The sequence below is a fragment of the Malus domestica genome, chromosome 08 (genome assembly GCF_042453785.1).
Source record: "Malus domestica chromosome 08, GDT2T_hap1".
In the NCBI taxonomy this organism is placed as follows: domain Eukaryota; kingdom Viridiplantae; phylum Streptophyta; class Magnoliopsida; order Rosales; family Rosaceae; genus Malus; species Malus domestica.
This window is the reverse complement of record NC_091668.1, coordinates 2,603,575-2,619,232: the sequence shown is the minus strand read 5'-3', so window position 1 is coordinate 2,619,232 and position 15,658 is coordinate 2,603,575. Positions and strand designations below refer to the sequence as shown.

The following is a 15,658-nucleotide window of genomic DNA, read 5'->3' as shown; positions in this document are numbered from 1 at the left end:
CCAAAATTTGATAAAAATAGGATCTTAACTTTTCTAATGAGACAAGACTCGCATGTGAATGTGCATGTTTAGTTTACTCTCAATATAATATTTGTTGAAATTAATTTGTTCGATTGTACAATTCATTTGGAATTTGTGTTCAAATTTGACAAGAAAATTATAAGGTCGCAACTACCTAGCTTCTACATTAATCTAGCATGCATGCAGAACGCACCATCTGTACACGATGATGAATACCATCATTTCCGTGCATCACATGTACATTTCGTTTACCGGCCCTTCTTCACTTCCAAGCCAGCAAGCAACTTCTGAAATGTGAAATCCAGAAATTCGAATAAGTTGAAAACGAGTGCACGTAAACGGCCATGCATGCACAGCACAGGGTGCAGAACGCCTTAACATACGGCCAATAAACAGACGGTAAGCAGGCACCGCCGATCATGCCCGGCAGGCTAGCACTGTTTCTCGAGTTTGTAAACCCTACTGTGTAAGTTTCGGCGGTGACGTACTCGACCAAAATTCTGACGTCCGTTTTGTTATATCATCAAAATTTATATGGTTTATATGAGAGCTTACGAAGGAATCGATAGTCCTTCTCAAGTTTGGTTTTACTTGTCTATGATATTTTTCAACGTTGTCTAACCTAACTCGTGGACAAATGAAGTCATGTGATACAAGACAATATACGTCTATTTTATATCTTTGACTTTCCCTTTTTTCTCTTATCATATCCCACCGCCAATAGGAAAATAATTGTGGCTAATAATTAAGTTTCCTTTTTTTTCTTGTGGTGCATGCATTAGTATATAAGTCCATGTCAATGTAGCTAAATACAAAGTCTATCCTCCCCTCTTACCTTTCAAATCTAGCATTTTCCCGTTTTCTCCGTTTTGAATTTGGAGATTAGTGTTCGCAGAAAAAAAGGAGATAAAGCTCTTCAAACTCTCTCTCTCTCTCTCTCTCTATATATATATATATATATATTATAGGGTTGGTCCTGTGGATTTTATTTGTTCTTGGAAAGATATGTAGTGGAAACAATTGATGGGTTTGTTAAGGCGGAAAACAATGGACAGCCAGGGTGCAACGACGTCGCATGAAGGAATCAAGACTGTGAGAGTAGATAATCGTTGTGATTTCTCGAGCTACTCAGATCTTTGTGTTTCCGTTGTCACCTGGAACATGAATGGTCAGGTACGTAGCTACTTCAATTTTGTTTCCGTTGTGATCTCTCGAGGTACTCAGATCTCGAGCAACTTCAAATTTGCTGCATGCTTAATGAATGATGACAAACAAATTTCAGCTTAATTACTGATTATTAATTAGTAATTGTTTAACCAGTAGTTAGGTACATATTAATTCTAGCTTGGTATATATTTTTCATGATTAAATTTTGGGGCGATATCCTCACACCCATTTTTACTTCTCTCACACATTTTTGATTTTCGGCCGTCGGATCGGATGAATTGAAGAAGATCAACAGACAGAAATTAACAAGGGGTGTGTGAGAAGTCAAAAGAGGTGTATGGATAGCACACCCCTAAATTTTTTCTTCTTATTCTTAATCGGTCTGCAATAAGCAGGTCTGTTACGAAGATTTGGCGGAGCTGGTTGGAAACAGCCGGAAGTCTGATCTTCTGGTAGTAGGTCTTCAGGAGGTGCCCCGTAAAAATATTTCACGACTTTTAAAGGCAGCGCTGCTTGACTCCCACATGTACGTAAGATATATTTATTTGCAGTTCGTAATTAGGGTTTTTGTATTAGTGAGAAAATGGAAGTTTGTAATCAAATGATCATTATAATTAATTACTAATCTCGACCTTAATTAATTACGTTTCTCCTTGTTCTGTGTGGAATAATGAAGCTTGTTAGGAAAAGCCATCATGCAATCTATTCACCTCTACGTGTTTGGGACAAAGGACTCTGATTTGTTCATCAGAGGTAAGACATGAAACGATCATGAACTCTAAACTCGCGTTCGAGTTCATTAATTTTGCCAAGACTGCATTTGCTTCAGTTTTATCTAATATTTCTCTCCCAAATATTTTTGACGCAGAATTGAAGAGGGATAAGCGATCGTTAGGAGGTTTTGGAGGATTACTTAGGAGAAAGAAAGGCGCTGTGGGAATCCACCTTAACTACAAAGGCATTCCTATGGTGTTCATCTCTTGCCATCTCTCTGGTAATTATCCCAGCTAGCATACACACACATAGAAATATTTCTATGTATATATATGTATGTATACAGATTTGCCATAGATTTGAGACTTTGTGTTTTAATTAAGGTAATTTTTGTGGTTTTTTTGGTAGCTCATGCTCACAACGTGGAGAAAAGGAACTCTGAATTTAGAAACGTATCAGAATCTCTTTTCTTCGAAAAGTTGAATCCTTATGCGAAACCTCCCCAAATCACTGTTTGGTTGGGAGATCTCAACTACAGAATACAAGGAATCGACTCCTACCCGGCAAGAAACCTAATCAACAATGATCTCCAGAGAGTAAGTTTTCTTCATCACTTCATTTTTTTTCATTTGGCCCGTTTGATGCAATTTTTCTAGGGCACCAATTGACCAACACGTTGTAGCCAATCAGACAGTGTCACGGTTGACTAACTAACCAAATAGTGTAGTAGATCTTTAAAACAGTGACACACTACTCAATACGCCAAATGCACCACTTATAATAGTATTATCAAAGTGTTCACGTTGAGTACGTGTTCATACGGTAGACCGATCGAACGATGAAAGTATTTTATTATCATGTTTTGGCACATCAGACAAGGATAAAAGAAACTTCAACTGAAACTAATTGATTTCAGAGTTAATTAGCTAGCTCATCAAGATATCTGTTTGATCTTAATTTGTGTGTTTACATGCAATGCAGCTACTCACTTGCAACGACCAACTGTTACAAGAGGCTGGGAGAGGACAAATCTTCGAAGGTTATAGTGAGGGCACATTAACGTTCAAGCCCACATATAAATATGACATTGGAAGTAGCAACTATGATACAAGTTACAAGGTATGTATAGTTAATATTTCATCTCTAATCACATGCACATTTTACCATTTGTAATTGTAAGTATAATTACATTTGGTTCTTCAGTCCTCACCAACGGACCTTTTCAGGTGAGAGTGCCCTCGTGGACCGACCGGATTTTGTTCAAGACGCAAGACTCCGACGAAATCAAGGCAACTTTGCATTCCTACTGGTCAATGGACGACATTCATAGTTCTGATCATAAGCCAGTGAAAGCTCATATTTGTTTAAAACTTAGCAAACCCTTGTAACTTACAAAAATTTGATAATGCACCAATGTATGCACCGTGAACAATTAAATTTTGCATGCTTGAATTTTAACAATTACCATCTAACTATTCAAACATCATTGGATTTCATAGACCAGTTAGTGTAAAGAAACTCACTAACTTGTAAAAATGTCTGCCTCTTCCATTCCATGATATAAGATTAAAAATTTATAATTTACTTCATTCATGTTTGTATCCTAGTAAGTGAGCCTTTTTTCTTCTCTTGGATGGAGGAAGTCCACCCCTCCCAATCTCAAGTCCACCCAGCCTATTGCTTGAGGTAGTGTGACGTCAGGGTGGCGTCATAGTAACGTCAGGGTGGTGTCACATTGGCATCACAGTGGCGTCACTCACATTATAATTTTCTTGAGTCAGGTGTGTGCGCTTCACACGCGTGTGAGCATGATTAGTCGGATAAATATGTAGCACCAGAGCCCGCGTTGTAGGCGCACTAACCTCCTCTGTTGTTTGATTTGCACAAGGTTTCTATCCTACGGTCCAGATTTTTCCAAAAAAAAAAATGAAAATTCACTTATTACTTGTTGTGTCCCACGTGGCACACTATAGGTTGTTGGATAAAAAAAAAATGTAATTCAACAGTTCATATTAATTAAGTAAGAAATAAATATTGAAAATTATAAAAAATTACAAAATTATGACTCACAATTGGGATGGGTTAAAAATCTTATTTGAAATTAAACATACATTTTTTATTAATTATTATAAAATACTTTTACGGGATAGAAATGCACTCGAGCAATTATCAGATACTAAGGCAATAATTGCTTTTACCTAATTGCCTGAACAATTATTACCTTAGTGGGGGTAAAAGTGCTATAAAGAGAACCAGATTGCCAAAAGAAACAATCTAGTATTTTGTGCTAATCGTATTAGTTTTAAATTTTAATTACAAACAAGAAAATGAAAGTTGTTTGAAAAGTTGTCTCTTTGTTTTGTATTAGCTTAAGATTTCGTCTGGTTTGTTTCACCTAATTACGGCCAATGCCATTTTTGTTGACATCGACCGGTATGCCACCTATGAGTCTATGACCATGACAACATTCGGATTTGCTTAAGCAACCTATTAAATTAAACTGCATTCATACTTTGTGTTTGGACCATTTATATTTTTCTTGTCGAAGGAAACAAGGTCCAACGCAAATGGTAAAGGACTAAATCTATATGCATATATGGTTGACCTTTCATTTTGGGTAAATATACTATTTTGTGGACATGAAAAAGATATTAGTTTTCAGTCAAGTAAATGCGTTGACGATATATACAGTTATAATAAGTTCAATAATTAATTACGATTCATTGTAACTTGTTATGAGTATATCCGTAGTTATCTTATCGCTTGTTAAAAATAAATAAAGATGTCATTCTCCTTTCTTTGTAACATGAGACCAAATATAAGTAAACCTTTTAGTGACCAATCATTCAAAACGAAAATAAGTAAATCGTTCATCCCATCTCAACTTACAACCAAATTAACTCCGATCCCTACGACGAAAGGACAAACGAGTTATACTAGGATCACTTATCAGGCGGAACAAATCCAGCTAAACTCCCACAAACCTTTCGGATAGATGAACACTTTGATATTGTCACACTCTTTCAACAACAACTACGACCAAGCTTTATCCCACCAAATACGATCGGCTGTGTGAATCCTATAACGCCACTGCACTCGATTGTGTATTATGTCACACCCTTTCATCAACAAAATAAAATTAACAACTATTGGCATGTGGGAAAATGACATTTGCTTTTGTTTTTTTTTTATGTTTGTCAAAGACATTTGTTTTTCAGACTTGAATATATTAATATTACAGAAACAATTTTCAATAAGGAGGACGGACTCGATGAAGCATTCGAGGAATGATGATTTCTATATGCATGGATCGCCACTTATAATAATTAACACATAATTTTTCAGTTAATAAAATAGAACACTTAAAAACAAACATGCTAAATTATAGCGCATGAACCAAACCGGCTAATTTTCGATTTGGTTTTTATTGTTCTTTTAATTATAGCACGAATCAAACAAGATTATACCATTACATTCTAAATGACGGTTGATTATTTGCTCAGAGGATAAAAATAATATGATCAAAATCAGAATGTGCTCCAGAATCATATGAGAGTGGCAAAGTTAATTTGACTCCAACGTACAACAAAATCATGAGGCAATAAATAGTATCATTGGCAATGAGATTCTAACATGTTGTTTACAACTTTACACCATTTGCCTGGCGCAATGGTTTCGAAAATTGATCCACTAAATTAAGATGATTTTTAAATTTAAAATCGATCAATATAGTTTCTGAATATGAATACCGTAAATTAATGTCGTTCATCTGTTAAAACTTCGTCATAACTTCTGTTAATGGATAATGTGGCACATATGTGTGACCTGCAAGTCTAATTAAATATTGGCACTTTCGACGGCAGAAGAGAGAGAGTAGCAGTGGCGGACGATGGAGTGCTTCGCAGTCGTCCACCTAATCGTACTATTAGGATTACTACTCGCCGGCCTCGCCACGCCTTCCTACGGAGGAAAATCGTCATCGAAGTGTTTGGCGCTGTAAGAACATGGTGGCGCTCCGGCTGTTTGTTATTCACCCTAATGCCGTCAATTGAAGCACTCCGACGACTCTCGACACACGTGGGCTTGGGGTGATTGGGTGCGATTAGGGTGGGGAAAATGGTGGCTTGGTGCCTGTGGTTGGGTTCTCTTTTTTTTTTTAATTTTTTAATTGTTAATTTTTTTTTATATTTATTTGTTATTATTTTACAATTCAAATTAATTAATTATTTAATTATGTATGCAATATCGGAAATGGATTGTCTCCGGATCTATTCCACCTAATCCTCCTTATCAAACAATTCGGATCCTTGAAATTTAATCAAACATCTAAAGTTATTATAACTTTTAAATGGGCTCGTGTTTGTAGCAATTGAATCAAATTTAAAAGATTCGAATTGTTTGATAAGAAAGATTAGGTGGAAGGGAGGATCCCTTTCCTGCAATATCATCACTAACATAAGTTTTGACAAAATTACAATGGAATGATTACTTTGATTTGTAGCATTCATATTTAAAGATTGATTTTTAATTTGAAAAATTATCTTTATTGAGTGAGTCAATTTTAAAAACTATTTGTAATTAAAAACTTAAGATTGTATTTACACAAAATTACTTTTGTAATCCACACACACTTTCAACTTTCTCACCCAAACGTTACCAAAAGTGCTTTGTAGCTATGTCACATTTGCCAAAAGCCTAAAATGGCTGATGGGAAAAGAGATTGGAATAAGCAAGGCAAAGAAATCAGCTTCTTCTTTTCGGATTCCTTCCACTTTTTACGCTTCGACACATTTTCTTTCTCGAAAATATCTTCACAAAATCAAGCTTTTTCTGTTCTTTCAAGTAGTTTTAGTTTTTAACTTTTTTTAACTTAATTTTTATATCATTTGAAGTTTGGATTTTTAATTCTTTTTTTCTTTCCGATTCCTCGAGAACTTTCAAAAGGGGCTTCTCTGATGTGTTTCCCCAACTGGGTTTGATGAAAAATTCGTCAACCCCAATTGGGTCGGAACAAAAAGTCAATCAAAAGTTGGAGTTTTTACACCTGCTCTTTCAAAATCTTGACTTTGAAATCGCGTAAACAGTTTCGTGTACTCCTCCATTGAGATTGCTTAAGATATTTTCCGGGATTTCCTTTTAATGTTAACACGTGAAAGATTTTGAATTTTCTCCTCCTTCTTTCTTCCCAATCCATCTGCCAGATTCTGCTCTGAATTTAAAGAGTTAAAGGATCAAGCTTTTCTTTTTCTTTGTTTCTTTACTGCTGGATTAGATTATATTTTATTAACCCAGAGGGAAAAGAGATGGAGGAGTTTAAATTATGTAAATTTTGGTTTTTAGCTGTAAAAAAATGGTGCTTTTGATCGCTTTGGGATCTTATCTGATCTGTGGGATTGCTCTGTTAGCATTCAGAATTCTGCCTTCTGTTGATTCTTTTGGAGGTGACTCACTCCTCCACTATTTTGATTCTCTGCCTTTTCCTTTTACCTCAGATTAGTTGTTATATGTCTTCAAGTTAATGGCTCTTCCCTCTCTCTCTCCTCCATATATATGTGGGTTTCTTAGTAATAATTGACCTAGGCACGCCTTTATTTCTGTATTTCTGCAAATTGAAGTTCTGTATTTCTGTAAATTGAAGTTATAGGTGGAACATTGTGGGGGTGTCAAAATGCGTGGTGGGTGAATTGCTTTTCTAGTTTTACTTTGTTTTTTTTTTGGGTATGTTTTTCTTGTTGAAAAGTGCAATGGCAGTGATTAATCAGTTGTTGGAATTGGGGTGTCCAACCAAGATTTTCAAAACCCAGTTTCTGGAATTTTAGGTGATGAAATCCAAATAGGTCATGCCATCGGTTTAGCTGTATATTTTTTCGGTTTTCATATCGTTCTGCAGCTGGTTAAATTTACTTGAAAACATGAATGGCCCCGGCATGCTGTTTTTATTTATATTGATTCGTAATTTTGTTTTCAGATGTGGCTGTTATTAACCATGAATTTTCTTTTCTGTTGGTTTTGCTGTTGATATTGCATTAACTCAGATGGTGTCTTCATGTGCAGTAAAAAACTTGATTGACTATGAGCAGATAACCTTACACGTTATGGGTTGGCTTAGCAAGATTTTTAAAGGCTCGAGCCACAAGATATCGGAGGAGCATTGTCATGAGTCTCATGACAATAATGACGAGGATCCAAATAGCTATGGACCTTCTTGTTCAGGGGTATAACATCTACCACTTCTTAACATATGGAAAACGATCACTTTATGGAACACAGGCTTCTTTTTAATCTTCATTTGGTATGCTTGAACTGGTTTAACATATTGTGGTGGGAAACTTCATGTAGGAGGTCTGGTCAGAAAACGAGAATGAAGAAATAGATCGTGCTATTGCACTATCTCTTTTAGAAGAAAATCCAAAAGGAAAAAATGTGATTGGTGAGTGATTTTTCCTATGAATGCTATTGCAAATGTTTCCACTTTGTATATTTCTTCATGTGTGCTTGTTCGTTCTTGTAATGTCAAATGATACAATATGAATTAATAAGAATGTATTATTCTTATAGGCTCTGATTCTCAGTTGCTAGAAGATGAACAACTTGCCAGAGCTCTACAAGAAAGTCTGAATGTGGAATCTCCTCCCCGACATGGTAATGGAAATGGAAATGGAACTACGTATCAACCTTTCCTTCCTCCCCGGCATGGAAATGGAAATGGAAATGGAACTACGTATCAACCTTTCCCTCCTCCCCGGCATGGAAATGGAAATGGCAATACATATCAACCTATCCTTCCTCCCCGATATGGAAATGGAAATGGAAATACATATCAACCTATCCCTCCTCCCCGATATGGAAATGGAAGTTCATACCCTATCCCCATGGACTACCCAATGGGCTCCAGGTATATGATACGCTTTAGTGCTATTTCTTCCTTTGGGTGGTTTACTGCTCAATTACCTCATGGACGTGTAGAATGGCCTTTGAAACAACAATATGTGATTGTCTGCATCTCGTTTCTCACATTTTCTCAATGCTTCTTTGCATTCTCAGTCCCACCCACTCTCTTTTATACCGTGAATCCCTATTCTGTGCCTCTGTTACTTTGTAGATTTTGATTTCTTTTGCTTGACGTGATTGTGTACAATGATGGAATTTAAAATCAGTGTGTTTAGGAATGACGAATAAAGAAAAGTGAGTTGATGAGATTTGAGGTGCTAACAATTTATTTACTATGAAGGATGTAAGGTTTGAAATTGTAGTTGTTTCTCCACATGAACCAGACTGAACACCCAATTACTCTTGATGCATCGATAATTCCTTGTGGAACTTCACATTATATTCCATGTCGGCCCATTGCTTATATTTACCATATTGTGACACAGTATCCTCATTCTTTGACATAGGGTTTGTGCTGGTTGCAATGCTGAGATTGGTTTTGGACGATATTTAAATTGCATGAATGCAGTTTGGCATCCAGAATGTTTCCGCTGTCGTGCATGCAACCAACCAATTTCTGATTATGAGGTGCAAAAAATAAGTTTAATTTCAGCACTGGTTCTTTTGCAAGATGCCTTTTGGTTGTCCAAATTATCTTACATATGTTTCATTTTATGTAGTTTTCTACATCTGGGCATTATCCTTACCATAAAGCTTGCTACAAGGATAGCTACCATCCGAAATGTGATGTTTGCAAGCACTTTGTAAGTATCATGATCTGATTTGATTTTTTAAGTTATGACGGTGCTAACCATGCCTCGTTGAATTTTGTTTCAAGTTGAATACTAATTGTCTGAGAAATAACTCATATATGATTTGTTGTTAGTTGTTCTTCGTTTTGTAATATATATCTTTTGACAGATTCCAACAAACCCTGCTGGTCTTATTGAATATAGGGCACATCCATTTTGGGTCCAAAAATACTGCCCTGTTCATGAAATTGATAATACTCCTCGGTGCGGCAGTTGTGAGCGAATGGAGGTCAGTTGGAATAAATTACTTTACATAGTTATGCTACGAAATATGGCTAACCCCGATTGTTTTATAAGAAAAGAAAGAATAAAGCAAAAGAGTGCATAACAAGATGTCTATGTTCACTACATGCAGGCCCGAGACACAAGATATGTACCCCTTGATGATGGTCGGAAGCTCTGTCTAGAGTGTTTGGACTCTGCAGTCATGGATACCAGTGAATGCCAACCCCTATATCTCGATATTCAGGAATTTTATGAAGGTTTAAATATGAAGTTGGAGCAGCAAGTTCCACTGCTCTTGGTTGAACGACAAGCGCTAAATGAAGCAAGAGATGGAGAAAGAAATGTAAGGACAATCAGTTGAAACCATATAATTTTAGTATGAAAGTGGGATAGTTTTCCAGTCATCATTGGCAAGTCATACATTGTTAATCGAAAACATTTTTCTCATTTGTCTCTGATACTTACAAACTAACGCATATGAAAATCATTCATCCCATTGGATTTATGTTATTGACATGTTAACATACAGAAACATGCATGTACAAGTCTCTCCGGAGATTTCCCTGTCGTATCATTATCTACTCATCTTTCGTTGAAGCTTGTCTTCTCAAGGTTTAGAGACTAAATCCGACTTTGATCAACTTTTTGTCATTTCCAGGGCCATTATCACATGCCTGAGACTAGAGGGCTTTGCCTTTCTGAGGAACAAACTATTAGCACGGTGAGAGTTTTATGAATATATTCTTTTCACTTTCTACAGCAGTTGGTAAAGTATCTTCTTGTGGTTTAGCAACTTATATTGTATTGATCTGAAAACCACCAGATTTCAAAGCGGCCACGTTTTGGGGCAGGACACCAAGCCACGGGATTGATAACAGAGCCCTACAAGCTAACTCGTCGCTGTGAGGTGACCGCAATTCTAATCTTGTATGGTCTTCCAAGGTGCGTTTCTATCTATTTCGTTTTGTGGCACAATTGTAACTCCTGGCTAAATCTGTTGCGTGACTAGAACCGTCTGTGTACAGGTTGCTGACTGGGTCTATTCTAGCTCATGAGATGATGCATGCATGGCTGCGGCTTAAAGGTGCATTTTAGATGATCCATTTATTTGTTTGTTTCGTTCCATTTTTGCTGAAGGAATTGCGAACTAAAGATGGCATCAAAAAGAAAATAACTGACTAGATCCTCAATTCTTCTTGAAGGTTACCGACCTCTTAGTCAAGATGTCGAAGAAGGTATCTGTCAAGTTTTAGCTCACATGTGGCTAGAGGCCGAGCTTATGTCTGGCTCAGGCAGCAATGCTGCATCAACCTCGTCTTCCTCCTCTTCGAGGACATCAAAGAAGGGTACAAGATCGCCGTTTGAGAGTAAGCTTGGGGGGTTCTTTTTACACCAGCTCGAAACAGACATGTCCCCGGTGTACGGAGATGGATTCAGGGCCGGTCAACAGGCAGTGCAGAAATACGGGCTTCGAAGTACCCTAGAACATATTAGAATGACAGGGGTGTTTCCTTATTGAGGACTGAATCCTTGAGTTTTTTGGGTGCTCCTTTTGCCACATTGTTATAGCTTTGGCCTTTTCATATTAGAACCCAGAGGCCAAGAGTTCATAGGAATTGACTCTAGAGTGTTACATAGTTCTTGTGATTGTGGCTGTATGCCATGAATCAATTCATTGATTTGATTTACTTTTTTTTCTCCCGTTGCACAATATGCAGAATTTTCGGTCTCTACTTGTGGAGGACTTCCATATAACGAGAAATTATTTAGCGCCGGGCGCACGTTCTGGTACACCATGTGACATTAATACAATTGGTTGAAATCTTCAATCAATTGTATTATTATATTTGATGTACTGGGCTGGTCATTTTCCGGCAAAAAATCTCTCCCATATAATGGGATACTATTGTGACGGTGTCTCAAGTCTCAATTTTATGTGAAAAAGTTAAAAAGCATGCAAATACCCGATTGGCTTCATATACTGCTACACGGTGACATTCCTATTGCAGTAGGTAAGTTTCTCTCCTACCTTCGAAGCAATTTTTTTTTCTTTTAGACCTAACGAGGAAAGGGAGGAAACTTCATAGAAATTCTAGAGAAATTAAAATGCAAAATCATCTAAATGGAACTACTCAATGGAGTCAATGTACTCGGTTCACCTTAATATCAGTAAAAAATGTAATATAAGACGCTTGTGTTGCCAAAATATGAATCTAAATCACCTATTTAGCGTATCAGAGTGTTTAGTTTGGATTCACAGTCTGATAATATAAATAGAGAGCTGCTAGATCCACCCAATGTCTTATTTTCCCACCAACATTATAATTCCACCTACCATAAAAAAGTTGAAAATTTGAAAAGCTATTTTTTCACTTACTATTATTCCTAAAATAGCCTTTAATATGCTATTTCCCCACCCACTATTATTCCTAAAAATTTGAAATGCTATTTCCCCAACAACGAACTCTTTTTTCGACAATAATCTACCAGCAAATTAATAACCCTCCAAATACTTTATTGTTGTGTGATTATGCACTCTAATAACTATTATCGATATCCAATCATTATCTTTAGTGTCTTACCCTTTAATTTGAAAGGGCATCCACACTTTTTTGTTCCAGAATTCCTTCTATCCTCATCCTTTTTATCTTTTTTTTGCGAATTCAACTTGCATATTGTCCATTCATTTCACAACCCAATAAAAGTCTAGAGCTCATGTTATCCTTTCGCGACCCACTTATTATTATTATTATTATTATTATATATCTATTAAGGTTCTTATAAATCATTTTGCAAATGAACAAACTTGTAATTAAAATTTTCATTAAAAAGTGGGTGAAGAGATAAGACACCAGAGTGGAAACAACTCTTTATACATATTTGTTTGGCACAAGAAGCGTTACGTTACACAAACCGCGACATTCAAGTTGAAACCATCATCTTACGAAATTCGTGGAAATCAAGAACTCCATTTCCATCAAGATCAAACACTCCAATCATGGACACACATTCATCGTACGATTTGGCATCTCCCAATCGATTGAACATGTTCTGCAGTCCTTTCGGCGTTATGCATCCACAACCTTTGTCAACTTCAAACATCTCAAAAGCCCTTTTGAGATCATCGTTGCCATCGCCCTCTCTTTCCATCAACTTCACGAAGTCTTCAAAATCCAACAAGTTGTCACCATTGCTATCGAATTCTTCGATCACGCTCTGAGCCTCGGTGTTGGACATGGCTTCCCCGATGGACACGAAGTAAGCGAAGAGCTCGTCGCCGGAGATCTTGCCGTCGTTGTTGGTGTCAAAATGATCAAAAACTTTTGCAAGCTCTTTGTTTGTGATGCCATTGTTTGGATTTTCAGTAGGGAAAGTTGAACAAGGGCTCTCGGTTTTGGATTCGGGTTTTGAAAGAAGGCAAGGGAGGAGAGTTAGTTTGAAATTCTTACTGTTTAAGAACCACTTCAAGAGCTTGGAGTATCTGTGCAGGATTTTCATTTTTACAAATTGTGTAAGAGAAAACCAGAAGTTGATGAACACAAAATGTTACAGCCATATATATTTATACACACACACATTATATATATATATATATATATATTTAAACCTTCAAAGAAGTTGTCAAATGGAGAATTTGAACCTTCAAAGAAGTTGCCTATTAATGATTGGATTGGAAAATTGGTTTGCATGAAAGTGCAGTGTAGTTTCCCTGCAACTGGTTTACAATTGAGAGAGTGACTTATTGTCAACTAATAATACTTGCAAGATTTTAGACATATAATAATCTTAAAATTGGATTTCTGATTAGGGTAATTATGAGTGGCGCGTTCAAGAAAAGTTATTCAGATGGTTATATGTAAAAATTCATAAATATTTTTTAGACATATAATAATCTTAAAAATTAAATTATAGTTTCTATCATGCATAATTTATAAAACAAATAACAATAAAAGTTACAATTGTCCACAAAGCGTTTTTATTTTTTAAAAACGTTGCATTATAACTTCAATTTTAGTGGAAGAAAAAACATTATTCTCAATATCAACCATTGATCTTTCATTCGGTTAGGTAATCAACTTTTTCATATTATTCATACCGGAAAATGTTCTCTCTACCAAAACAGTAGCAACCAGTTGAACCAAAGCCAATGTAATTAGCAAATACACATGATTGCCGAAGTGAGGTGGCAGGAGTTTGGGCGTTAGGGATTGAGTTTGGGATTGTTGCAACCTCTGTGTTTGCTTTTTTTTTTTCTTTTCAAGTTGACGCTCGCCTTCTTTTATTATTATAAAGTAATCATGTTTTGGCCAGGTAATATGTAAAAATAATAATAAATAAAAAGAGCAACTCTTCTTTGAAGCGTTTTATCAAACAGTTGGAGGGCATTACAAAGAGCAACTCTAACCTTAAAAAAAGCAGCACCTAGATCACTCATGGAGTTCACCAGAGTTCGGAGGGTTAGGTGACTTCCTTCCCGCCCCTCATAATTACCACCATAAGTTTTCCTTTTCTGTTGTGGGATTTTTTCCCTCTAATGTTTCAATATTCTCCCCTTCTTCTTAGGTTTGAGATAGCTTCATAGCATAAGTTTGAACTAGAATTGTTGGGTGTTCCATGCAAGGACGAAGTTCTAGGTTACGTCGAATCCTTATGAAAATGAATCCAGAAAGAAATCGCGCTAAAGATAGGGCGTCACCCGTAAGTGGCGCGTTGTGTAGCCCGAGCACAGTGATAAGTGAGCAAGGGTCGCTGTATCTCCATCGGCACCCAGATGCAGTGTTAAATGAGCAAGGGGGGCCATAGAAACTTCTTTTTGAACGACTTCACTCAAAGTTGTTTGGGAGCATATGCTCCTATCAATTTTACACAGGACACACAAAAGAAGTACTTTGATCCTATTAGACGGGGGAGGTTGAAAAAGTTTAAACAGAAGGGTAGAGTTCAAGAGAGTAAAATACGTTTAGGAACGTGGAATATAGGAACCCTAATGGGAAAATCTATGGAAGTAGTGGAAGTTATGGTGAGGAGAAGGATAAATATTATGTGCCTACAAGAAACTAAGTGGGTTGGTCTTAAGGCAAAGGATCTAGAAAACTCAGGGTTTAAACTTTGGTATTCGGGCACAAATAGAACGAGAAACGGTGTTGGCATCATCGTGGACAAGACCTTGACACAAGATGTTGTAGATGTCAAGAGGGTAGAAGATAGAATCATGGCAATCAAGATTGTAATAGGACAAGAACTCATCAATGTGATTAGTGCGTACGCACCTCAAGTAGGGTTGGATACGAGTTCGAAGGAGAAATTTTAGGAAGACCTTGGAGACTTGGTGCAAGGAATTGCTCAGACGGAGAAGTTATTTATAGGAGGAGATTTAAATGGACACGTGGGCAAGAAGACAGGCAACTATGAAGGTTTTCATGGTGGCCATGGTTTTGGGGAGAGAAACGAGGATGGGGAAGCTATCTTGGATTTTGCAATGGCATATGATCTCTTCTTAGCCAACACATTTTTTAAGAAGAGAGAAGAACATGTGATCACCTACAAGAGTAGGTCGTTAAAAACATAAATAGATTTTCTTCTAATGAGGAAAGGGGATCGTATAACTTGTAAGGATTGCAAAGTTATACCGGGAGAGAGCTTGGCTAATCAACATCGCTTGTTGGTGATGGATGCACATATCAAAAGAGTGAGAAAAAAGAACAAGACTTGGAAGTGCCCAATGACTAGATGGTGGAATCTAAAAGGAGAAAAACAAGCCATTTTCAAAGAGAAAGTAATCACCCAGT

General features: G+C 36.8%; 3 protein-coding genes across 4 annotated transcripts; 2 read left to right on the top strand and 1 right to left on the bottom strand.

The window, feature by feature from the left end:
* Positions 1–862: 862 nt before the first annotated feature.
* Positions 863–3,388, top strand: LOC103420961 (type IV inositol polyphosphate 5-phosphatase 11). Of its 2 annotated transcripts, none has more exons than XM_029106673.2 (7): positions 863–1,194; positions 1,584–1,714; positions 1,865–1,941; positions 2,057–2,182; positions 2,311–2,498; positions 2,884–3,021; positions 3,129–3,388. In XM_029106673.2, exons 1-7 carry the CDS (start codon positions 1,045–1,047, stop codon positions 3,288–3,290), a joined length of 972 nt encoding a protein of 323 aa, XP_028962506.2. In that variant the 5' UTR covers positions 863–1,044; the 3' UTR covers positions 3,291–3,388. The 2 variants fall into 2 exon arrangements, with proteins under 2 accessions (XP_028962506.2, XP_028962507.2); XM_029106674.2 differs by having other exon boundaries at positions 927–1,194; positions 3,106–3,388.
* Positions 3,389–6,527: 3,139 nt separating this feature from the next.
* LOC103410498 (protein DA1-like) lies at positions 6,528–11,557 on the top strand. Its single transcript, XM_029106671.2, has 12 exons — positions 6,528–7,343; positions 7,957–8,117; positions 8,242–8,332; positions 8,461–8,797; positions 9,300–9,420; positions 9,513–9,596; positions 9,754–9,873; positions 10,000–10,212; positions 10,528–10,590; positions 10,693–10,811; positions 10,895–10,953; positions 11,072–11,557. Exons 1-12 carry the CDS (start codon positions 7,253–7,255, stop codon positions 11,386–11,388), a joined length of 1,776 nt encoding a protein of 591 aa, XP_028962504.2. The 5' UTR covers positions 6,528–7,252; the 3' UTR covers positions 11,389–11,557.
* A 1,234-nt stretch (positions 11,558–12,791) lies between these two features.
* LOC103410497 (probable calcium-binding protein CML41) lies at positions 12,792–13,367 on the bottom strand. Its single transcript, XM_029106672.2, has one exon. It carries the CDS (start codon positions 13,365–13,367, stop codon positions 12,792–12,794), a length of 576 nt encoding a protein of 191 aa, XP_028962505.2.
* Between the last annotated feature and the right edge of the window lie 2,291 nt (positions 13,368–15,658).

What these genes read in the sequence shown, in the direction of transcription:
- LOC103420961 (XM_029106673.2), top strand. Translation starts at nt 1,045, where the DNA reads ATGGGTTTGTTAAGGCGGAAAACAATGGACAGCCAGGGTGCAACGACG. An exon ending in TCAACAATGATCTCCAGAGA is followed by an intron (nt 2,499 to 2,883) that starts GTAAGTTTTCTT and finishes CATGCAATGCAG; the next exon opens with CTACTCACTTGCAACGACCA. An exon ending in ACTATGATACAAGTTACAAG is followed by an intron (nt 3,022 to 3,128) that starts GTATGTATAGTT and finishes GGACCTTTTCAG; the next exon opens with GTGAGAGTGCCCTCGTGGAC.
- LOC103410498 (XM_029106671.2), top strand. Translation starts at nt 7,253, where the DNA reads ATGGTGCTTTTGATCGCTTTGGGATCTTATCTGATCTGTGGGATTGCT. An exon ending in TTCTGTTGATTCTTTTGGAG is followed by an intron (nt 7,344 to 7,956) that starts GTGACTCACTCC and finishes CTTCATGTGCAG; the next exon opens with TAAAAAACTTGATTGACTAT. An exon ending in AACCAATTTCTGATTATGAG is followed by an intron (nt 9,421 to 9,512) that starts GTGCAAAAAATA and finishes CATTTTATGTAG; the next exon opens with TTTTCTACATCTGGGCATTA.
- LOC103410497 (XM_029106672.2), bottom strand. Translation starts at nt 13,367, where the DNA reads ATGAAAATCCTGCACAGATACTCCAAGCTCTTGAAGTGGTTCTTAAAC.